Raw genomic sequence first — 26756 nt, forward strand, 5'->3', positions numbered from 1 at the left:
AACTCTAATATTCTGGTTGAATTTGATCTTTGCTTTCATTCATATTATGTAAGATGGTGACAAAATAATTATTTACTCTTCAAATGAAAAAAAAAAGGTTAACAAAACATGCTGAATTTCTGAATAAAATTGGAAAAAAAATGAATAATTTTTTCTTCATTTTAACTATCTTCATTGCAGTGGTATGAATGAAACAGATTGGAAATTGCAAGAAATTATGAAACAAGCAAATATTTTGACCATAAATTCAATCGTAAGTTGTTTTATTTCATATCTATTTATCCTTAACATGTTCAAAAAGCTTCGATTCTGATTTCTTAAAATTTCGATCATAATTTGATCTTTGTATCGTAATTAATTATAAAATGAAATACTATATCATGCATGGAGTGTGCATTTTTGACATTTATCAGCTCTTTTAAATGAACAGAGTTCTACAGTTATTTAGGAATTTAAAGTAGATGAAGCTTATTAATTTCTAGCAAATCAGAGTTTTAAAAAAATCTAAATCATACTGCGATTTGATTTAATTGTTAGAATCCATTTATATTTGTAATTCAATATTTTTAAAATTTGGAACAGAAATCCACCAATTACCATTAATAATTATTGAGTATTGTAATAGAAAATTTGTAGTATATTACAAAAGATTATCAAATATTGTGAGATTTTTGGGTTTTTCTCCTATAAAGTTTGAGATATCGTAGTAAATGTTCCATGGTGTTTTATAATTCATGAAAACTTCTAGAATTTTATTTTTTTGTATTCAGATATGCGAGAAAATACTTGATACTTTTAATACTTGAAATTTCCTTTAATGAATAAGTGAAATGTATATTCATCATTTCTTGGAAAGAGGAAACAAGTTTGTGACTTTACATTACCTTGAGAATTCTATCAACAGATAAAGGAAGTTGATTTACGAATGCTGCCATTCATCAATTTTTTCTTTCTGTGTAGATGGAGCCAGGAGAGTAGGTGAGAAAAAGTAGGATTACTGCCACAATTGCCTAAGTATTTGCAACAAATAAAATTTGTCATTCATTGCATTATTTTAATACCTGAATGTAGAACTGGTCTTTAAAATGCATAGAACTTTATTATTTGTGTTATTTTACACAGAGATTTCAAACTCTTCCAAAAAATGTCCTTAGACAGCAAGATTGTCAAAAAATTCTCCTGACAACCAAATGTTTTGACTTAATTGCATCTAGCATTGCTCCATAGATTAATGTCGATCTTATTGTATATAATATAATGTTTGAAGAAGCAATCAATAAATCTTTAGAAATGAACAAAATTTATTTACATATTCAGTCTTGGAATGTAAAAAAACGAGATTAAAACTAGAAGTTTGGCTTCAACTTTCATTGGTTACATGGAATAACCCAAAATATTTGATGAGATTTTTTTTATTCTAAAAAAATAGATTTGAAAAAGATGTTTTCTGTCCTGTGGATAGTCTATCATTAAATTGGGGATTTTTTTCACCTTATTGAATGATGGGATGCAAAAAGAATTTTAGCATCAGTAATTAATAGGGTTGTTATTCATTTTGGTTATCATCAAATAGTATCTACGTGTGATATTGGACTTCTTTGTATCTAATATTTCTTGTTACTTAGGAGATTCATCTTGGAGAATGGAGGACTACCTAGGATTTTCAGAGTTGGAGCTTCCCATGAATTTTTGTAAATTCTAGTGTTCAGAAAATGCAACTGAAATGGGGAATATGTTGAAAAGTGAAAGTTTTCTATGCCAAAGTCATAAATTTGTTGTAAAAAATTGCAGAGATCTGATCCTATCTGTCAGACTGATGTTTCTTATCTTTGACTAAAATTATTTAGTTATTTTTAACATTCTACTTGAGAGACTGTCAACTTTTGTCATTTTTAGCAGTAGATATCAAAAAAAGTTCACTGGCTGTTTAAAACTCTCATTATTATGGAAGATATTCTTAAAACTTAATAACAGTAAATAGCATTTTTAAGATTGGTTTTTCAAACTATATGCTAATATCAACAAAGTTAGTGTGAGATTCTTTTGTGATAGAATACTTAAAAAGAATAACTAATCAGAGGAGGAAAATGTTAAGAAATTGCCTAAAAGATTTGAAATATGTATGTCAGAATTTTAAATAAAGGAGATCAATCTGTGAATCTGGAGGATTTCATGTTTCCTTATAAAATGATATACGTAAAGATCTATGACTTAATTTAAGTAAGTTATTATATAAATTTTCTGGCAATGATTCAAGAAAAACTTACATTACTTTTGACTCTTTAATATTAATGGTGATTTGTGATAAGTTTGTTATTTACATAAAAATAAGCATTATCTTGTATTTGAAATAAAAGATTTTTATTTACTGTTGATTCCAATCCATTTTTTTTTTTTTTTATCGGAGCAATGAAACTCAATGCTTGTACAATGTACAAGCTTTGATTAAGGGTACTATAGATATGCTTAGGAGAAATGTAAATTGAGACTATTCTAAATGATGCAGAGGATATTCTTAACCTAAACAGAATGCTATAATGAGAAGAATTAAGATTTTGAACCAGCATTAACTTATACTAATATTGAATGGCCGTAATAAAAGAAGGGATAGAGAGTTGTTTAAAAGACACTTTTTTTAAATCCACAGAATGTTTTCCCTCTTTAACACTTTTTTATATAACTCAATATGTTTCTTGTAAAGAAATTTATTGAATTGAATGTATTGTCATTACCTATTTTTCATTCAATTCTTTGATGTGTTGGTATTTTGAAATTTTCTATAATTTGTGTGATATGCAATAACTTAATATTTTCAAATAATGGATTAATTAGTTAATATATTAAATTTTCATTCTGTATAAGTGTCATCACTTGTTAGCTAGTTGGGAAAAAAATAATTACAGTGTACCATAATATATTTATAATAATGACTCATATAGAAAATAATTCAAATAAAAAATTTCTGTTTCTTGGTGCACTAATGAAGGCATGTTTTTAAAAATTATTTTTATTGGAATTATCATTTTTATTTAAATGAGAAATAATGGCTAATTCCAGATATTTTTTTAAACTTAAGATAAGTTTTAAAAGTTAAGAAGAAAGAATATTTATTTGTCTATTAATCTCAGAGACGCTTCCCCTTGTCATAAAGATTGTGTGACCAAGAAACTAAGAAACTTAAAATGAACACTGTGTTGAATGTGTAATAGACTTTATTATGACATGTAACTAATAAGATGTGCAGCTCTGCATTGGAAAAGAGTCAACTTTTCACCATACCATTATTATATCCACTTGAAAAGTGAGAATCTACTTAAACAGCACTTTCTCTTCCCCATAACTGGTGTGCTTCATGATGGGATTGCTTTTTCCATTTGAGAACATCTAATTTTTCCTTTTTTTTTTAATAGTAATATGATAAATTAAATTTTTAGTTTCTGTATAAAATCTTCTTAGCTGTTGTTATTATAAAATTAAATTTTGTTGCGGAATTTTTTTTCAGAAATACAGATCTGATATGAGGGATTTGGAGCATCTTGGGGAGCTTGGAACTGGAACCTGTGGCCATGTAGTTAAAATGCGTCACATCCCTTCAAACACAGTTATAGCTGTAAAAGTAAGTGTTTTTAATTTTGCTTGTGTAAGATGACAAAAAGTTCTCCATCTACATGAATTGTCCAATTTGCCTCTTTCTTCTAAATCAGAATGTGTGACATCATGAAAGGTCTGAAAGAATGCCTTAAATTTAAAAATAATTTTTAAGCATCTTAAAAATATATAATTTTTTGGTGGTGGTGGTGGGGGGGGGCTTCTTGAAAAAAGTTTAATTTCCTCGAGAAATGCATCCCCCCCCACCTCAGATGTTGAATATGATAGGTTGAAAATCAACAAATGAGAAGAAATTGCAAAAGGAATTGAGCATTGCCAATTATTAAAATACTAGAATATTTATTTCAAAGATGCTGTGCAAAATACTTAATGAGTCAAACTTCTTGCGACTCCAGTAACATTAGAACTACAATTTTTAGTGCTTTAGATGATTAAAAATTTATTTTATTATGCGTCATAAAATTTATAATGGAAGAGATGACTTAGTGACAGTTAAAATATGTTGTATGCACTCTCAAGCAAATCATTTAAGATTTCAGAAGCAGTTAAGCGATAGGAATATAGGAAAATAGTATAGGAAAATTATGCATGTCTGTCTTTTTCTAACATCAGCGTTGTGCGTTTGTGAAGAGCGTTTGTTGTTTTATTCTCAGCAAATGAGACGATCTGGAAACAAAGAAGAAAACAAGCGTATCACCATGGACTTGGATGTTGTTCTGAGATGCCATGACTGTCCCCACATTGTACAATGTTATGGTTATTTTATAACTGAATCAGATGTCTGGATCTGCATGGAATTGATGGCAACATGTTTAGACAAACTGCTAAAACGCCTGCAGGCACCCATTCCAGAGCAGATTTTAGGAAAGATGGCTGTTGCGGTAAGCTGAAATGTCGATTTTTCTTTCTCTTTCAATTTTAATATCTTTACACCCTGTTCAAAAATATAAACTTAAACTGGTGTAAGGGGCAGGTTTTATGAATAAGTTTTAAGATTTAAATTATAGGTAACTTTGAATATTTGGTTTTTCCTTTAATAAGACTGAGTTCAATTCTATGGACAATTAATACTTGGTTTGTTTAATTGCTGATTTTGACATCATTATAATAATAATGATATATAACATGTACATATTGGCATCTGTTTTTATACTTTGTGTGTGTGTGTCTAATTGCAGAATAATCTTAAATTTTAGTGATAAGTTTTCACTGAGAAGAAACTGTTGCTACATATGTCTAATAGTTTTTGGATTATAACTTTTCTTTACATTCTTTATTTTCGTCTTATATTATATAGGTCATTCACTTGTAATGCAATCCTTGTATACTATAACTATTCAATTATTTCAACAAAATTTAGCATGTGCAAATTATATGAAAATTTGTCATCATTATATTTTGTATTAATAAATTGGAATTAATATTACCCAAAGAAGTAATTTCTGCTTAAAATTTTCGAACATAATGAATCGTTATTTAAAAAAGAGGATTATAGAGAAAAATTGAAGTAAAAAACAAATAATTTGCATAAACTATATAATTTATTTTGAATAAGAGGGGGGGGGTGTAGCCGATTTTCTTTCAGATGAAATAGTCCAAAAATAAAAAGCAGATGTATCCAGATTGGAGGAGAAAAATCAGTGAAATAAATTACATGAGATTTGCCAGCAACCTGGCCTAAAAATAGCACGTGTCTAGGGTCTTCCCTGTGATCTGGGCATCCCAGGTTGTTTTCTACCCTATGTTCTATCTGTGAGGTGTGTGGAAGAGCCCATCTATAAAAAGGGGTTGTGCAAGCTAATGTGTGCATTATCTTCATATGAGCTAATTAAAATGCTAAGTAATCAAAATTACACAGTTATTCTAAAATTCTATAAAAGTAATGACTATCCAAAAATATTCATTTAAACGAATTATTAATAAATATTTATTTACACAGTAAAATGCTTTGAATAATGTTTTTCTTGGTTTAAAACTATGACATTCATATTTATGGGTTAGACAATATTTGTCTTATTTGTACCATCTTAAATTATTTGCATGCTTTTTGCAATAAATTTGATTAAAAAAATTGCTATGTTGAATGAATAAAAGCACATTCAATATACATGTGCATGGATTTATTTGGAATGCCATTTTTAGGTAGATTCCTTAGAGGAATACTACCTTTTTGCAATTTTTCTTGAAAGTTTATTTATATATAAATGTAGATATGCATGTAATGCTTTAAACATAATAACTACAATAATTTTGATTGGATTTTAACTGTCTGGAGAAATGTTATAAAGATAAGATATTAGATAAAAATCTCTTATAAGTGATGGTGTTTCAAAGGGCTCAGTGGTTTGTCCAGCTTATTAATTAAAGAATAGAACTGGTGGAGATAGAAATTTTCATCCAACTATTACTTCCTTATGATTGAAGATAGCAAATCAAATTAGATAAATTAGCTTCTCATTAAAATGAAGCTATTTTTGTACTGAAGAATTTTAGATTGCTGTTACTGCTTAGAAGTAAGGGTTGAAAAGTGATTTTTCAACCTCTACTTTGCTTCTTTTGCATTTCTATGTGTCAGGTTGAAAAATAAATATAACTTTTGTGCTTATTTTTTTTTTTTTTACTTTGAAATTATTTAAATGTGCATGTAATAAAGTTTAATAACTTAAAGAAATCAAATTAAATAAAAATAATGGAACAGAAAAATGTTGGTAGGTCTTTATGTAAAAAAGATCACGTTTAGAAAATTACAGAACAAAATGTCATTCACATTTCTGTCATTCATTGGTCATTGATCTGAGTTGCAACGGTGTTGAAGCACGTTTCTCTAAATCTCGAACAATGCCTTCAATTTCCACATTAATATGAGAACAGAAAATTGATTAGAAAGTTAGCTGAATTATTTAACCATGAAAGAATGCAAATCAACACAATCATTAAAGAAAGGGATTAGATTTTGAAAGAATACAAAGAGTTCAAACTTAGTGATATCAAACGAATGAGACACAAAAAAATATATAAACATAAATGAAGCTGTTTTGGAATGGTTTAAATATGTTCTGCCCTGGGAATTGAAAATTTCTCTGCCAGAAATGGGTGGCTGGACAGATTTCATACATGGAATAACATCACTTTCCGATCACTGTGTGGAGAAATGGCCAATGTCAACCTCAGTTGGCTCATTCGACCAGCTAAAATTTCAGTTTAAATGACAGAGGTAAATTGATGAAGTCATCTGAAATTACGATTCAGTAACAAACGAATTGTTTAAAGATTTAGTTTTTAAACAGGTTTAGTTTTGAAAAATTTATTGTTTCTCAGAAGTGTAAAAGTTTAAAAAAGTAAAATTATATCATTTTTTAATAAAATGCAAAAAATAAACATTAAATAAAGTATTATTTTCTCTTTAGATGAGTTTCAAACTTCAGTTTAAATGTGTCAGACTTGTTTATATTACATATCATTGTTGTATATTATATATCATACAATTGTAAAGAAGGCAATCCCTTCAAAGCCCCCCGCCCCAGCAGCTAAATTTTCTCAGAGCGGAGGAGTGGCTGCTCAGAGAGGTTTCACTGTAGTATATAGCAATCGAATTCATTATTAACAATTAGGAAATGTAGCAGGTTAAAAGATACATACCCAGTTATTTAAACCAAATTGTTTTCCACTTTGTTCTTATTTTGATTTGGGGGGTGGCTTTTAGGACAATGATAGTTTAATGCAGTGAATATAAGGAGTAAGCTTTATAGTGATTAATAAAATTATTAAAAATGACTGAAATTTATGCCAAAAGAGCAATTTATGTGTGACAAACCATGAAAATCACCTTGAACATAAAAGCTTTTAGCCATAAAAAAATGTTATTCATTCTTCTTAAATCAATGTTCACCACAAATGTGTAAATTGGTATTTTCAAAGGCCACATTTTACAATCCCAAATGCACAATGCCATCTAAAGTTAATTCAGTCATAGAAGAACTACATCCTTTAAAAACAATTAATACTTTTAATTAAGAAATTATACAGATGCAAACTACTGACCACAGCTCAAAGTTTATCCTCCTTGTTCGTATCTTCTACAGTGGAAATAGGATGTGCCATTGAAAACAGTGGAATGCAATACCATGGAAGTTTATATCTTCAGGTGTTTCGCTCTGTTCAGTCTTACAAGAATTGATATATAACCTAGAAGAATTATAACTGAAAAATAAAACTTTGTTGACTGGAAATATCATTTATGACTAAGAAACTAAATAAAATGAATTTATCAGGATATATTGAAGTAGCCATCGTTTATTATTTGTCACTTTTAATGGCCAGCTTCACTGTGGATAGTGGTTACATTTAATTTCAGTTTTAAATTGTTTGGATATAACTTGTCCATGATTCTGTCAAATTATCTGATAACACTATATTTTGACTTGTTTAAGCTTTATTTATTGTGCCCATGAGCCTTTCTAATGGAGGAAGTACCACAATATCACGGTTATATATATATATATATATATATATATATATATATATATATATATATATATATATATATATATATATATATATATATATATATATATATATGGTTCATCTATCTTCTAAATTTCACAATGTATTAACTACGCTTTTTTTTATTTGTCTAGTAAAATACAGATATTAAAGAGAATCTCTCAACAATGGAAGACAATTATGCTATTAAATATTAACAAAATAATGAAACCATTTTAAATTTTAAGGTAACAGTATAATCTATTATTAGAAAATAAACAAAAAAGTATTTCTTAAAATTTGTTGAAATTCACTAAAAATTCCCATTACTATTAAATTCATATCACTAAAAAAACATTTTTTTGCAATGATATAAAATTTATTTTTGTGTAATAATATTTTTACAAGTTCAAAGCATCAAATTTTTTTATTATTATTTTGAATTAAAATTTAAAAGAACTACTCTGAGATGCACATTTCTATGTCCCAATGTATATATATGTCAAATTTGGTTGCTGTAAGTCTAGCATCTCATCTGTAAAACAGTGGCTACAAACACATATTAGTGGAGATTTTTCAATAAGTGGTGAATTATGACAATGGAATCTGGCAATGGAATATTATTTGAACGAACAGTGAAGTCTCTATCTGTGGTTGTTTCAATGTATAATATTTAATTATTTTTGTTAAGGATTGATGGGAATTTAAAAACATTGCTTTAAAGAAAAAGAATATGCCTTTACCTTCAAGCTTGTTGAAAGGAATTTTTTTAGGCTGTGTACAGTTTTAGGGATGAAATTTTTGGCCAGTTATTTTAATTCATTATTTAAATTTTGAATCTCTTTGCTATGTAATCAAACTCTTAAAATTTTAAACATGGTCAGACCATCTTTAGAAGATATAAAAATAGATATGAATGAATCATATGCTTTTAAGCTTAAAAGAGAAAGTGTAATTTAGCAATTTGATTGCTTAAAATTTAAATATGTTTGTTATTGCTTTTATCTTTCCCAATTTTTTACATTAAATAAGATGATGTAAGAGAAAATATTGGAATTTGATAGAAATAAATGCAGATTTTTAAAAAAATGTAATGAAATATTTATTTTTGTATAAGTTTATAAGTTATTTTAGGGGTTTCAGTCCCCCCCCTTTTTTTTTTGTACTAAAATTGATTAAAAACTTAAAATTCATGCAGCTTATTATTTGGAAAATATCCAAGTATACTCACTAAAACTTCTTATATTTGTATATAAATCAGAATTTTAATGAACTCTTCATTAATGATGGACTTCATATTGCTTAATCCAGATCAAATTTGTATGGTAAAATTGTAATGCATACAATGATTCAAAAGGAATGTTTGGATTTCTTATTTTTACTATGCAAAAGGTAGTTATATTTATTTGGCAGACATATACTTCAGAGAATATTATATTTCAGTTTTGGATGCAAGCTTCATAAACATTCAAAATGTACTCCTTTTCCTTTTTTTTTTCACATGATTTATATTATTTAATGAAATGTTTGTCAAATTTACTGTGTCATTGCTTGCAATAATAGCTTTCAAATCAATGATAATTGTTAAAAATGGAGGTATTAGCATTACTTGTTCAGCTGACAGAGATAGAGAGTTTTTCTTTATCCTGCAAAAACTCATATTATTGCACTTTGTGTGATTTCTTTTTGTGAGGGTTTCTAAAAAAGTACATTATATCCCATGTTCATTTTTGATTTGAAGGATTTTATGATAGCTTCTATAGCCAGCATCGACAAAGACATACTGCAGAAGGTTTAACAAGAATTTCTTTGTTGACTTAGGAAATGAAAGGAATGTGTATTGAACATCTATGATTTTACATTCAAACTAGATGTATACATCTCGATGTATATATCTGGAATACAACTGCGCATTGTACAGTAGCATTTTGAAATCAGGAAATACAGTTATTTATTCTGCATTGATAAATTTTTATTTTTAGATTGTTACAGTAATAACTTAAAAAATTATCATTTTTTTTTCTCAAAATGTGTTATTAGTTTTATTTGAAACTTATTTTTTCTAAAAATTGGGTTTTAAAATATTTATTTTATTTCAAATGAAAATCTGAATTATTTATCCTATTTTATTTTAGCTTTAAGATTTAAAATATTTTTCTTTCTTTTCTTTTTGTCTTCATTCTGTTCAATTTCTATTGTCATTAAAACAAACATCTTCAAGCAATTGGAATGTAGTAATTTAATGTTTTTAAAATCTTACTTGAAATGGCATACTTTTGATTTTAACGATTTTTCAAAATTAATATGATGCTTATAGTAATGAATACAACCAAACATCTAAATATATTAACTGTGATTGAAACAGAAAGAAAAAAAAAATAGAAAACTTTTATGAATTACAGAATCTTCTCCAAAAACAAAATTTTTGCTTTAAAAACATATCATGAAGATGAATAGATAAAATTAATAATTTGATTATTAGATAGATACCCTTATATCTATCTGGACATAATCATTAAAAACCATGTAATGATAAACAAATTTTCGGATTTAAATCAGAAATTTTAGATTAAAAATTTTTTTATTTTGTATTAAATAAAATAATATCTTCTGTATTTATGAAATGGGCCATTTTGATAGAAGTTGTATTGAAGAAAAGAAGTAAAGTGTTAATAAAACTCCCAATAAAATAAAACTTTCCGTAAAGGGTAGTTATGAATTATGTTTTATAGAAGACCTATGCAAAGTCGAATCCCATTTCAATTGATGCTATTCTAAATTACGCTGTAGTACTATCAATAAATTTACTCTATTTAATCTGTTATTACAATTTTGCAGATCAAAAATTTGAGCATTATTTCAAAATGCATTGCATGTCATATTTTTGGACAAAGAAATAGGAAAAGGGAAAGAAGGTGCTAAAAAGTTTTAAGTTTAAATCCCGACCTGGCATCATGCTGTTTCAAGTGTTATTTTCTCCTTTTGCTTGCTTTGTGAAATGCATTAATGTTTTTGTGAATGATTTACATTTATCCCTGTCTATATATAAACATACTTAGATTGTCAAGGCCTTGCACTATCTGAAAGAAAAGCATGGAGTCATACACAGAGATGTAAAGCCATCTAATATTCTTTTAGACGAGAATGGAACAGTGAAACTGTGTGATTTTGGTATCAGCGGCCGATTAGTGGACTCGAAGGCTAAGACGAGGTCTGCTGGCTGTGCTGCTTACATGGCTGTAAGCATCTTTCACACTTTCTGATATATTAAGAATGAGTATGCATTAAATGTAGTAATTTTAAAGTTGATTTATTATTTTATTTTGGAATGCAATTTTGACTATGTAGTGTTTAACTCTAAGAAATTATGAAATTTTTATTCGGGATTTTTTTCTGATATGGATCAAATCTTGTCTAATTTAGATTTATTAAATTAATAATATGAAAATATTTCCTTTCTCTATATAAATCATTTCTTGTAAATTATTAATCTGAAATTTAATTTAATTATTATCATTTTTAATAAAAATCTGTAACTTATAAAATGACCCTTTGGTATTATCATGCTGTAGAATTTGCCAAATTCAAATTATGTGTTTAAATATGCTTTTCTGGTCTCTTGAATTTCCAGTTTTAAAATATTGCTATAACTTTTTTATTTTTTAATTAAAAATTTCAACAAAAAAAAAGAAAAGAAAGAAATGTTTAATGCATTGATACCTTGTGCACTTTGTGATAAATGAATAATTCTTTAAGTTCCTTAATTCAAACCAATATCTTTCGATTATTCAATGCTTTCAGCCAAAACAGTGATTATAATGTATCACTTTCATAATAATAACAATAATAAACTTTAAACTATAGTGGCTGTTTATTTTGAATTTTTATTTTATTCAAAGTGATGCTTACTGTTCTGTTAGAATTAAGCTGTTTGTTATTATTTATTCATTAAATATTTAGTGTTTGTTATGCATTACTAAACCTGTATCCTTGGCTCTGTCTAATTTACATTTTCTATATGTATGTAAAAAAGTGGCCATTTTTTGCATTTTAAGATGGTGTAAATAATAGTTTTTGTGCGATATGTTCCTAAATTATGGCAGAAAAATATTAAAAGGTTTTTCTCCCAGTCTGCCTTCTTTAGGGAGTTTTTAAAAAAAATTTTAATGATGTAGCTAATCATTCTAAATGATAAGTAAGATTTACCCCAATTTTGTTCTGATTTATTGTCAGGTTAAATTATAATATCAATAATATGACCTTTTTTTAAAAAATAGATTTTCATTATAGTAAATTTAAGAAAGTGCAATTTATTTGTTGTAGAAAATTTCATTAAAATTTATAACTTCCATTATTAAATTTTTTGGTTTGCTTTTAAGTGACAAAGTTTTTATCACCACTGAGCAATTTTAGGTTTATATACATTTCATTATTATACTTGAATATAATATACTTTTCAATTTACAAAATCTTTTTACAATTTAAAAAAAATTCTGTAAAGGTTATTGATGCAATTCGATAATCAAATTTATCCCTTGCATTTTAGGATTATTGAAATTTATAAAACAAATTGCATTTTTGGGGGCATCTATTTGGTGAAAAAAAATGCTTTTAAAAAAAAAGTTAATTATTGAAAATTTCAATTGAATTGATTATGAAAATCTACTCTTAAAGATTTTTTCAAACAAACTAAACATAGAATATTAATGTAGCAAAAGTTAATTTAAAAAATTCCTATAAAATTAAAGAATCAATTTCATTTTTCTTTTATGATGATCCTACACTGCAAGGAATACAGGAACTCAAGCGCTGCCATAAATTCAATTTCGAACAAATCCTTAATAGTATTTTTTAATGAGATAGAATAAATAAAATAAAATCTTTGACTATCTGCTTCTAATTTTAAATAATTTTCATAAATTTGTCTCTCTGTTTTGTTTTGTTTTTTAAAATAATTCCTTGAAATTTTTAAGAAGCCTTACAGATACTGCATTTTCTAGGTGAAAATTTAAACTGTAGATTAAATAAGTGAATAAGAAACCTTATAATCATTGCATTTTCAATCTGAAATTTTAAACTGTAAATTAAATAAATGAATAAAACATTTTTTTCAAAAATTCACTTGGATTTTAAATACTTAATGTAGATTTTAACTATATGAATCATACTTTTTAAAAAAAATTACTGTAACAATGTTTTATTTTCAGCTTGGAAAAAGAGAATTGGAAAGAGAGAATATATTTTATTGCTTTTTTTAATTACTATCTTGAAACTTGTTTGGTACAAATAAGGCTAATCTTTAAAATGGTTTTAAGATTAGATTTACTTTTGCATAAACTGATATGTAGCTCATTATATTTAAATATTCTCCAATTTTTTAAATGAAAAATTAATAGTGCTATAAACAAATTGAATTATTATTATTGCTGAAATCAAATATATCAATTGTTAAAGTAAATAAAACTGTCCTTTTATATCCATTTTTAATTTTCCAAATGTTAAAATATAACTGAAGGATAATTTTACTGCATACAATATGTGAAATAAAAATGTTACTTTTTTAATTCACTTGAAGCAAGATCTGTTATTTTAAACCATGTGGAGGTATGTGTGTATGTTAATTGAAGTTTTAACTATGAAATTAATAATTATTAGTAGTAATTTTTAACATTTTAGGTGTGATAAGCAAGCAGTTAATGAAGTTATTATCAGTAAATTAGTATCTTATGTCTAATACTGTTTATAATAATAAATGGAATTTATATATTCATTTATAAAAGCATAAATTTTTGATTAAAATGATTAATTTTTGACGACTTGTTTAAAAAAATTTAAATAATGTTTGGCAGTTTTTTCCTGTTTATAATATAAAAAGATATACTATTTTTATATTTATTCTGAAATATAATATTCTGGTACTTATGCAAATAACTCTAATTGAATTTAAATTTAAAATTTATTTGAAATCGCAGTAACATTTACTTTTAATATGCTGCAATTTGCATTGCAAAGAGTAGTTTTATGTTTCTTAGAATTTTTAAGCAGTTTTAGAAACAAAGTATTTTGTTCAATTTCTATTATTTTTTATGTATAAAAAAAATTTAATATAATGTTTTAATACAATTTAGGATGCTTATTCCATTTTTTTTAAATTAAATTTCATAAAATTATTATTTTTTCATTATAAATAACTTGTAAAAGTTTTTTTAAAGTATATTGTACAGGTTTTAAAAATTGTGCATCGTGATTCTGATCAAAATTAAATTCAGGACGCTAATATAATTAGTAGTTTACATCAGGAAAATGCATCAAATTTAGTCTGGGAGATTTTTTGTTACAGTTTCTATAGCCACCTAGTATGAATTACAGATTAATTTTTTGGAAACAAATCAGATTTTTGCTCTGAGACATAAAAGATAATATTGTATAAATGGAACTTTTGTATTCATTAAATAATTATGTGTCTAATTATTTTTCTGAATGTAAAGAATTGAGATCTGATTATGCAGCTTCAAAATTAAATTAATTTAAAAATCTAGTCTAATTTCTGATTTTTTGATAATAAATCAAGACTAAATTTTTCATTTCATACATAAAAATTTCTTTTATTTTACTGGACACTTTGCTTTAAAATTTTGATAGGAATGAGCATAAGAAAAGAAAGGAATTTAAAAATTAATTTGAATAAAATAAATTCATAATCATTTTGTGTGAAAATTTATGTTGACTTATATTTTACAGCCTGAAAGAATAGATCCACCTGACCCAGAGCGTCCTGACTATGATATAAGAGCAGATGTATGGAGTCTTGGGATATCACTTGTAAGTTTTAACATTTTTTGGAGTTTTTGTATATATACTGTACTCAGATTATCATTTGTTGATAGGCAAGGGGAAAAAATTTCTAATATGTCTTTTGATACTTTTTTTTTAAATCAGGGAAACTCACTATGTTCAATTATTTAATATTCATGCTTTAAACTCAGTATCTGTATTTGGTTCTGACATAATAGAATACATTCACATTTTAACATAAATGTGTACATTCAGTATCAAGTTACCTTTCCCATACTGGACTGGTTGTGATTAGGTATCTTGATTTTCTGTTTTTACACCTATTGACTTTTTTGTATGTTTTTTAAAAAAATTAGCATATAAATCCATTTATTTCATTGCTCAAAGACATAATAGCTGAGTCATTGTAGAACATTGAGATACTTCTGGAATTTCTAAGGCACCGTAATTGATGAAGTTCATGCCAAAATTTTGCACATCTGATTTGATGTTCACTGTAATTTTCTTGTATTAAAATACAATTATCAAGAGATGTTTGCTAGTTTTCAACTTGCCTTATGAATTATTTTTTGTTAAATTTCAAAATTGCATTTAAAGTTATACTTTAAAATCAAATCTTTCTAAGATAGGTTTCTTCGTCTTTCTAAGATCTGATTTTGCTCACTGATGTTTAAATAAAAATATAGACTTTTATTGATATCTTGTAAAATTATACAGTCCTTGACTTGAAATTAATATAAAGCATATGTATCAAGCAAACTTTAAAAAATTAATTGCTTTATAATTTAACAAAAATATTGTTTCAAAATTATGGAATAGAATAATAACACTGATAAATTTACTGGGAAATCAATGAAACTATTATTTTGTGTGTCATGCAAAAATTTAACTCATTTCAATGGATAGTTTTTCACTCATTTTGAATTTAAATATTAGCAATAAAATTTCGTAAAGTTATTACAATTAATTCTCTCATAAATTTTCAGTGTTTCTAAAAAAGTACATAAGAAAATTTGCAAATTTCAAGAAATCAGCAGGTGTCTATATTTAGCATTTAAATGTTCATTGAACATTTATTTTAATAGATTTAACGTAATTTTCAGTGATCTTTTTGTAATCTATATTAACCTTATTAATATTTAAAGAATACATAAAAATGTGGTTCAGAGTTTTGATTTTGATAGCATTTCATCATTAGTGTTTTAATTCTTTTGGAAAGATTTTTTTTACAATGTATGATGAGTTATAGCAAAAAGTTTGATCCCCCACCTCTAAATTTTATTATAAACACCTAAATTGGAAAACTTGCATAGCATTGAAAAGTTTATTCAATTTTTGCTTAACATACTAATAAAAAATTATTATCTAACCCCCTCCCGTTTCCTCTTTTTTTCCCTCTTTCTTGTAAAAATTTCATATTATGATAATCTTTCTTTTATGTTAGTTAATTTGTTTTTGTTTCAGGTTGAACTTGCCACTGGTAAATTTCCATACCAGGATTGTAAAACAGACTTTGAAGTTTTGAGTAAAGTTTTACAAGAAGATCCACCAAGATTGCCTACAAATATGGGATTTTCTTTAGATTTTTGCTCTTTTGTACAAGTTTGGTAAGGAGTCCCTTTGCTTATCATTTATTAATTAAGTATTTTAATAACATGAATTTATTAAAGTGTTCGAAGACTCTTATTAGAAACTTAAGTGAGTAATTGAGCATTCCTTGGTGTACTTAAGTGATGAAAGAGGCTACTCCCAAATGTTTCATTACTAATCCCACTTTGTTTAATATAACTTATTAGAGTCATATAGTATCATTGTTTCAACAATATTCTGTTCTTTTTATAGGGTTCGCACAATCCTTGAAAACTCTTGTTTTTCCCCCATACTCGAAGTTCTGAAAAAGTACTTGATTTTTCATTGGATTTCTTTGAAAAAATAGTTAAAACATACATTTATACAAAATACAAAGCCAGTTTGTGATTTGGTTTTGCTTTAAGAATTACAGCAGTAAAGAGCAGCAAGAGATATCTGCCTGAAACTTCATAGTATATTTCCTGATAAAGGTGTTTCAACACTTATTTCATTGATAGCATTTTCCCTAAAAGCCTTATTTCATTGAACAGGATACTGAATTTATAGTGCTCCTTTTTGAAGAAAAGGGGAGTTTGAACGATCGTCCACGAAGTGTCAGACCATCCATTAGTGCGAACAGCATCCTTGTTGTACAAAGTTTCATGGGAAATTCAAAAGCCGAGACATCTTGCAGTGTACAAAAAGCTGGGAAAGTAACAATTCTGGAAACATCAATCCAATGCATTCTGCACAAATTCTTGAAACTGCATTCGTACAAGATACAGGCATTGGGCAAAACTATCAACTACAAGCAAAACATGGGCTCTTACACAAATGAAATGTGACCCACGATGGTTACTCCAGTGGACTTTTGGTTGTAGGGATAACTAAAGACCATTATCTGCTGAGGCTCTTGGTGGCATCAATGCTGGCATATTACACTTAGCTGTAATAGCCGTAGTTACGCACCTCCCTTGCTTAATATCTTATGGTTGCGGACTTGGTGAAATTCTTTTGCTTTAAATTAAAATGTACAGTGTTCTGTTTTTCTGATTTGCGTAAACCATCTCAGTTTAATGTACCAGCATTATCTTTCAATCATTTTTTAATAATTTTTTTATGGGAAAAAAAAGTCTAAAGTCTCTTTTTAAACATATTCCTGCAAACCACAATTCTTTTTTTCCAAGCATTCTGGGTTTTTTTAATTTATTTATTATAATTATTATTATTAGTAGTAGTAGTAGTACAATGTCTTGAAATTTGCAGGAATTTATGGTACACCCTATACATTTCCTTCATATCTAAAACTCAAATATCTTTTTAAGGTGATTCAAAGCATGTATAGATTTTTTTCTTAAAGTAGCTGAAAGTCTTGCCAAAGAAGCCATCAATGATGACATTTTGGTAGGATATTCTAAAGCTTTAACATGGTCTTAGAATCTACTCGAAATATTTTTAAGAAAATGGCTTTACCTGGATATGATTTATCATTTCATTATTTCACAGTATTTGGATAAATATTTTTGTTTATGTTATAGGTAAAAGACATGGTCAAATTTTCTTTTTGTTGTAAATGTAATATTTTTCTTTCTTTTTTAAAAAAATAATCCACCTGCAGGATAAGAGCTACATGAACTTTAGAAATGGAAGTGTGGTGCTAAATTTAAGTAAAATTTACTAGATTCACCTTGGCTGATCTAAATGACCTTGGAGTTCTTTGAATATCATTCCGATTTAAAGCTGTGATCTATCTCCAATGTGTGAGGATAAATTATTCTCCAGGAAATACTAGGCACAGGAAACTCTCTGGCCTCCACTTTGTTTTTTGCGTAGAAGGCATCCTCTAGTAACCTTCCTAACCATTGTGAACACTGCTAAAGTTCACATCAGTCTACCAGTTTTTAATAATACTGATTTAATAGCATTGAAGTTATGTACTTTCACAAAATTCCTGTAATTGTTAAGCCATTAGTGAATTTTACATTTTATAGTGGGATTGAGGGAAGTGCAGCATCGTATTTCTCATTCTTGTTAAGCACTACGAAGAATCTCGTACGCAATAAGGATTTTGCTATCAAACCATCCTTCTCCTATTTTCCCTTATTCTAAAGTGCATGCCTTTCCTATATAGAAACCATGTCCATAGTTAATTTGTTGATTTTGAAAGCTCCAGATTTACTTATAAGGCTTGCTCAAAATTACGGAGAACATATCATGACTGAGTTGCCATGCCACCGGGAGAACCAGGAAAACACGGGGAGTTTAAAAATTAATTTAAAAAATCGGAGAAAGGCAAGGAAATTTGAAAATTTTAATAAAAACTGGAAAAATACTGGGAATTTTATGTTTCTAAGGGGTTCCCTCCCCCCCCATATAAAAAATGCCGATCTCCAAAGATCGCAAGAATATAAAGATTGTGGTCATCGCTTCCAAAAACGAAACAATACTATTTGCGATTGTGTAATGCGGAAACTCGTACCTTTTTTACTGTCTCCCCCTTTTTTCTTTATAGGTCAGTCCAATTTCAATTTGTAAGACAGTTTTTTTTTTTTTTTCGAGACTTCTGTAACTGCATGAAAGAATAGAATACATTTATCTGGCGGAAATAACAACATTCAATCAGCAGATGCATAATGGTGATGTTTAGTCATCACACGTGAGTTTATTGAATGGTTTGTTTTATCATTTGAGAAATTTGTAGGCTTTTTCAGAGTAGATTAGAGAACTTTTTTAAACAATGAGCTGCTCAAAATCCGTATTGAATACGAACTGGGCGGATTAGGATAATAATCCTAATTTTGCTGAAAGGGTTCTAGAAATTCTGCAAAATCCATTTATTATTGGTAGAAAATAATTAGCCTCAGTAATATGGGAAAACAGACACTTATTAGTCATGCCAAGAAAGGAAAGAAAATTGTACGTCAGTTCAAAAAAATCATAATTAACATTAGATTTTGTATCTTAAGGAATGAAGGAGATGGAGATATGTTAAGTCAGGAAACTTCAAAATTTAATGTCCGAAAATAAATCGATAATCGATTTCGAACTTTTTAGTTCAAAAAAAGTCATTTAAAGCTGAATTTTTATGCTCATTAAAACTTGATTCGTCATATTCATCCTTTAATGCATTCAATAAGGTATCAGAAATGTGTTCACTGAAAGTGAAATGGCTCAAAAATTTACGTTAGACTGTACAAAAATATCATAACTTTTTCTGTTAAATATTAGCTCCATGGAATTGATGGCTGAAAAATCTGCAAAAATTGATGCCCAAATAGGTGAATTGGCAAAAATAAATAAATAATAAAAAAAATAAAAAAAATGCTTTTGTTAAGTTATCATTATATGATTTGTCTCATTATAACTAAATTGTTTTGTATTTTATTTCACCAGAGTCCTTAATTTTGCGTGATTAAGGAACATGAGACGAAATATACCCCCTTAATATATAAATTTTGTCTTGTTAAATTCTAGATCATAAAGAAAGGTAATTTTTTTTTCTGTTGTAAATATAAACCTTCTATTAACATGCAGTTATTTCAAATAATGTCAAATTTTGGCTCCCTTCCCTTGCTTTTTACACTCCTTAAAACCATGTTCCATTATAACTAGCACATGAGTGCTATTCGTGCATTTTTTCATAGCTTGAATATACATACAGGAAAAACAGGGATTTTTTTTTTTTTTTTTCCCAGATTTGAAAATTAAAGAGCATAAGAGGTAATATATCCCTCCGCCCCTTAATATATAAATTTTATCTTTGCTGAATTCTAAATAGTAAATAAAGAAAAATTGGTTCTTTCTTTTAAAAGCAAATACCAAAATTCTTTTATTATGCTATTATTTCATATAATGTGAAATTGTCCACTTCCGTTCCTTGTTTTTTCCTCTATTTAAAATCATATTGCATTAAAATTTTCTTTTTGCCAAAGCAGTTAAGAGATTATAGATTAAATGTGCAAATGAGCTCTCTTTTTTAATATTAATAGTATTAAAATTATATAACTGTACAAAAAAATTTATTTCTTAAAAAGGGGAGAAAATTTTTTGTGTCATAAAAGCATTGAAAAAAAGAGAAGCTATTCAAATTTCATAAATGTCTTAATGTCATTATTACCTTGCTGCTGTCTTTATCTTTTTTCACAAATGTTTGCTAAAAAAAAGGCATAAATTTTAAAGTGTTTTTTTTTTTTTTTTCAATAATTGTTCTTTAATGTGGATGTTCTTGTTTTGAATATTATTCTCCTGTTGATCATTCATATAGAATTTTTTTTCTGTTTTTCTTTATTTTTTTGTGTTAAGTAATATTGTTTGTATTTATGGCTTGTGGGCATTTTTAATATTTATGCTTTGTGGAATTGCTTGCATATTAGATTATTATTCATAACTGTAGAATTTCAAAAAGATTTGTTTCTTGTTATGGAATTTGTTAATGCAAAAACCATTCACAATTTTAAAATTGTATAACCTTAATGCCAAATGACCTTGAATACTTCCATTTGTTACATAAACTTAATCTGTTTTCATTAGAATTATGAATATTAGATATGCCTGTGGCAACAAACAGTGAATCAACTTTAATAACTTCCTGAACAATGGTGGTACATAAAAACTCCAAAGGAATGATACATCTCTTTGATGTTTCTCAGAGGTCCGTTTCTTTAACCTCAACATGCAAATCAGTCTTATGATTGAATTATCATTACACACTTGTAACACTTTTGGAAAATTCCCCCACAGCTTCCTTGCAGCTGGTTGAAAAAATGTGTTTTGAGCTTGCTCAGCTGGGAATATAAATTTTATCAAATACTCAACTGACTGTGACATCAGGGATTGTTTTTATGCTGACCTTGTTCTTTATATTTAAAAGTGAAAACAAGAATAAATCCCTTCTACTTTTTATTTATCTACTTAGTGCTTTTGCATTTTATTCTAAATTATGTTTGTCTGAAAATGCATGTAATTATTCATTATGAAGCTCATATTTTTCCTTCATTTTTCTTAGTTTAACGAAAGACTACAAAAAAAGACCCAAATATCGAGAACTTCTGGTAAGATGACTATTATATCATAATAGCTTTATTATCTGAACTCATTCTTGATTCATTAGAATTGTAGTAGAACTTTGTCTATTTTGAATGTTGTTAAATGTTTTTTCTCTTGCACCCTGAATTTAATATTGACATACTGTTTTTTTTTTTTTCTTTCTTTCTTTCTTTTGGCTTTTTCACAGTCAAATATATATATATATATATATGGTTTGTTTTCATTAATTAAATATATCCATATCCTCTTTCTTTTGTGTTTATAAGCAAATAGTTTTTAAACCCCTTCTTCTTACACTGAAGTGTTTGATCTTAATATAATGTATTCAATCCAATAAGCAATTAAAAAAAAGTACTTTGCCATTAAATTTGAATTGTACCTTTTACTTTAAACTTTTATTGCTCAAGTGTTATTTATTACTTCTTTATTGAAAGTATGCTGACTGTATATTTATTGATTATGTATTACATTTATTAAAAGTTTTGCATGCAATTTTAGCTGTCAATTAGGCATATAGTTATTAGAATGACAATTTTAATTGTCATTCTTTTATTGCATCCATTTATTCATTTTTTTTGTGCATAAATTGACTTTATTCTTATTTTTTATCTGTTCTGTATTAATCAAGTATAATTTAATATAAAATTATTGTAAACCTAAAATTTAGATTTTAAAAATTGTAAACCTAAAATGTAGATTAAAAGAATGTAATGTTAGTGTATGATTATAATTCATTGTTATAAATATTATGGAATTTAAAAAACAGTAATTTCTCGGGTTCACTAGCAGCTATTGCAGTTTATTTGAAATAAATTAACTGATAATTAAATCCTGTAAATATTAAAATGGTTAATGTCACTGAGAACATATATATGTATAAAATATCATGATGCTTGTGCAGGGGTGAGTGAGTTAAAAATCTAATACAAAAATATTTTACAACCTTTACAAACAAGATATGAGTCATAAAAATTGAATTAAAAATCTGTAAAAATAGTTTTAAAAAAATTACTGCTTTACTTTTTTTTTTATCAAATTTTTTGTGACTTACACAGATTTTGATGTTTTAAAAAATTAATGGAAATTTCAGACCCAGAAATTGATTTTAAATGAAAAAAGTAAAAGAAGCCCCATTGAAATCAATTTATGTTGTGTGATTAAATAATTTATTTTCCAATAGTGTGTGTGTGCATGCGTACATGTGTTTATTAGCAGAATAAATTTCTTATTGTGTTTTAATATGATCTTTATTTCATTCAGGAGCATAATTTCATCAAAAGGTATGAAAGAGCAAATGTTGATGTTGCAGCTTGGTTTGCTACTGTCATGCAAAAAGGCACCCCTCGAACTTTCCGATTTAGGTACAAATGATATCACTTCATGATTTGTTATGAAAACTCAAAAATGTCTCCATATTGTTGCCAAATTTTGTCTCAAAATCATCTAGTTCCTGTTAAAGGAAATGGCAGATGCAGAAAACAGAAGTGTTGCATTTTGAGGCCTTTTCTGTGACTATTTTGAGTATTGAAAACTGTGGCAGTGGATAACTCAGATTTTCAGGGCAGCTCACATGAGGCCAAAACAAAATGATTAATAATTTGGAGAGTAGTGTATTTTGATGGATGTTTGTGTTGAAAATAATAGAAATGTAAATATAGGAATGTTTATTCTATTAAGTGCCACTTCTTAGTGTCATATCAATAAAATTTGTGATATGCTGCCCCCAGGGTAGATTTTGAGTGCTTTGCCTGTGTAAAAAGTGTCATTGTTCTTGTGCTTAACATATTTTTATATGCTAATATTATGTGCATACTTTGCTCTGTATTTCTTTATTAGAAACAGGTTTTTATAAAGTTATTTGATTATTTATGTTCACCTGTGTTTTTTTTTTTTAATGAATAATATTCCTAGTTCATATAAAGTAATAGTTTTTTTATTTATTTATTTGCTACTCCCTTTGTTTAAAAATATATATAATAAGCATTTTAAAATAAATTTGTGCTAAAATCATGTTACATATTTTCAATTAATGCACTGTTAACTGTCCCTCTATAATATGAGTCCTTCTTATTGATATGAGTGGTTTCAGTTAAATGTTTTGATTTTTCCCCCCTTACAATTCAACACAACCTTTATCACTTTATAAATATAAAGGGTATTATTGTATGCAAAATGAAATTACTTTTTATTTCAGTTTTCTGAATTTGAATCCTACAGCCCAAAACAAATGATAATTGAATTTTCGTTATAATTTTTAATATATTTATAATACAGAGGGAGTTTTGTAAACACTGCACCATTTTGATTTAAATCCTGAAATGCCTGTGGTGTCTTTAAATATAGGAAACAAATGCTCCAGCTGTGAGCTTTGTGCAGCAACTGACAACATTTTAACATTACATACACAAGCTTGTTTTAGAAAAGTGCATTTTTATGTAGCAACTTATTGCTGTCACATGGCATGCTTGTTTGTATTAATTAATTTATTTATTTTTGTTTGTGTAATATGCAGGGTAGTATGTTTATATGAACAGCAAAAGATGGTGCTACAATACTTTTTGTTATTCTCATAAGAAGCATGTCTCCATCCCTGAACAACTGACAAATATGTGTGTAATCAACATGTGGGTTTATTCAAAAAGAAATAATAGGTTTAAAATATATTTTTCTAATGATCAGTGGATAGACAAAAGTTTTATCCTATGCTTTCTACATAAGTGCCATTTACTATGTAGCAAAAGTTGAATCAGGTTCCATTTTTTGCTACTGTTGAAAAAATTGGTCCCTAGTTATTGAACTCGCTGCTGAAAAAATTGGATCTTCAGGACAAGCAGGCACAAGTTTAAAACGTATATCATACCATTGGTTAAGAAATTCTGTTCTTTCTGTTTATGGATTTCTTATCGTTACATTAGAAAGCAGTTTGAATAGGTCTCGATATTTTCATTTAAGGCAATCAATTTTTGCTTTTGAGCAATTGTTCCTTTGCAAGTCATCTTCTAGGGATCTGTTGTACCAACTATGAATCTGTTTATAATGTGGGAGGTTCTATGTTGAACTTGTAACAAAATGCATAGCGGTTGATTTGTAATAATGGAATTCATTCTGTGCAGAAAACAAGATAATTTTTTCTGAAGAGTCCCTATTTTCTTGTAAACAAACAACTGCACTGTTTTAACCGGAATCATCCAAGAGCATGCAAATAAAACTTTGAACTTTCCTCTGGCCAGTCATGTATTGTGTCTCTATCTAATGTCATTCATTAGAAAAAAATATTTTAAAATGTTCTTCATTTTGTATTACCCTTTAATATATCAAAGCTAAGAAGTACGATTAATTCATTTTTGTATTGATGTTAATCTAATACTAAATAGGTTTTGATTTTTTTTTCTTTGTGATCTTTATAGCCACTCTTTTAAATTATTGTGTTCAAAAACTTTTCATTGCTATCTTTTTTTGAAATTAATTATTATATTCAGTTATACAGGAAATATTCACATTTAAACCAAAGAATCTTGTTATTTTTTAATTTGGTAGATTTTATATTTTAAATGCATTGTTTTGCTAAAATGGGAAGGAATAACGTTAAGATTGCTGGAAATAACACTGAATATATAGAGAGTATAATTGAATGTTTTTATTCCACCATTGTATCATACTTATTAAAAGCAATACAGTAATCTAAATCAGTGGCATAAAAATTAAATTTTTTTGTCTGTTTAGGCAGAATTTATCAGGTTTTCTTTTGCATGTTTCTTTATTTTTGGAATGCTTGTTTTAATTTATATTTTAAAGGTGACAATATAAAATTAAAATTTTTGAAAAATAGTTTTAAATTTTAAAATCACAAATTTATAATTTTTCTTGGAATTCAGTTAATATTAAAATTAAAAAAGTGTATTATTTAGAGTTTTCTACATTTTTTAGAAGTCCTTTTGTAAATGTTATTGTAATAAGAATTAATTTGTTTCAATAATATTCCCTTCATCCAACTTATGGGGCCCAATTTTCGGTTTCTCTGTAATTTAAGATGAAATCGGTTTCTCTGTAATTTAAGCTAAAGATGAAAACTCATTTTATTTTAATAAGCCTCGTATATTTAATGTATGAACAAAAAAGATGCTGACATTTTGGATAATGGCAAAAATTGCCATTTCCAAAAGAAATTGCCATATCTCTTCATTCTAAATATCAAATTAATTTTTTTCCTTTCTAAAATAACTATTTTATTAAATGTTTTTCATACTGTGTAAACATCAAAAAAAATGTAAGGATCAATATTGACTAATGGAATACTATTGGTTTCACATAATGAAAGACAATTTGGAAAGAAGTAGCTAAATTCTTTCTTTGTTATTTTGTTATTTCGATTTGACACTGAATATACCAATATATGTTTTGTTATCAAGCTAAATATATATTAAAAAACTAGTAGAGTTCTAATCAATAAATGATGGATTCCCACATTTCTCGGATATTGGACTTCTAATTTTAGACAGAAGAAAAAAAAAATGGTGGGTCTGTTGAAGTTGGACGGAGGGAATGATTCTTACATGCATTTCTAATTTTATTTTAGAATTATGTTTTGTAAGAGTAGAATTATATTCACTTCTGCTACATAATGGTCACATTGATAATAAAGGAAACCATTTGTGCCATACTTACGTTCTGTACCTGTTGAACTGTTTCTATATATGCTCTATTTTTCTTTTCTGAAAGAAAAAAATAGATGCAATTTCTTTTCGGCCTTTTGTAGAAGTTGCATGTGCAGACTTTAATAGATCTCCATTTTTCTGTCTCATAAGAGGTTATAGAAATTATATAAGAGTCTGTTTGTTATTTGTTTTTATATTTAAAAACATATTGTACAAATTGTGAATAAGTGTGTAAAGAATTAACGAGGAAAATCCTCTGGAAGTATAAGTAAGAAGAATAGTTTCTAGCTAAATATTATGAAATGATTGAATAAAGGATTTTGTATATAGTGTACTTTGACTTCCATTTCTTTATAATTGTGTATTACTGAACAGAATGTCTTGTATTTTTATACGCTTTTAATGAAGTGAACTTTTTTTCATGTTTATTAAAATTACATTTTGCAGTCAACTTTCCTCTCCTTTCCTCTTGTGCTAAAATTCAAACATTTTGTATAGTTATATTATTGTAATGATAGTATAGTAGTTTCTTCAGTAGTAACGATGAATGCATATGTGTGTTGGCATTCTGTGGACCAGAATATTTGACCTACAGCTATC

The 26756-nt window shown here is 27.2% G+C and overlaps 1 protein-coding gene across 1 annotated transcript in view; it reads left to right on the plus strand.

Moving 5' to 3' along the window:
* Positions 1-26488, plus strand: part of LOC129968741 (dual specificity mitogen-activated protein kinase kinase 7-like) — a 45127-nt gene extending 18639 nt beyond the window's left edge. Inside the window, exons 3-10 of the mRNA XM_056082940.1 lie at positions 181-253; positions 3503-3616; positions 4263-4490; positions 11151-11330; positions 14833-14913; positions 16351-16493; positions 21461-21506; positions 22762-26488. Of these exons, the coding sequence (XP_055938915.1) occupies positions 181-253; positions 3503-3616; positions 4263-4490; positions 11151-11330; positions 14833-14913; positions 16351-16493; positions 21461-21506; positions 22762-22872 (976 nt within the window). The 3' untranslated portion in view covers positions 22873-26488. The remainder of the gene's footprint in view (positions 1-180; positions 254-3502; positions 3617-4262; positions 4491-11150; positions 11331-14832; positions 14914-16350; positions 16494-21460; positions 21507-22761) is intronic.
* Positions 26489-26756: the final 268 nt, after the last annotated feature.

The sequence above is a fragment of the Argiope bruennichi genome, chromosome 5 (assembly GCF_947563725.1).
Source record: "Argiope bruennichi chromosome 5, qqArgBrue1.1, whole genome shotgun sequence".
Classification (NCBI taxonomy): Eukaryota; Metazoa; Arthropoda; class Arachnida; order Araneae; family Araneidae; genus Argiope; species Argiope bruennichi.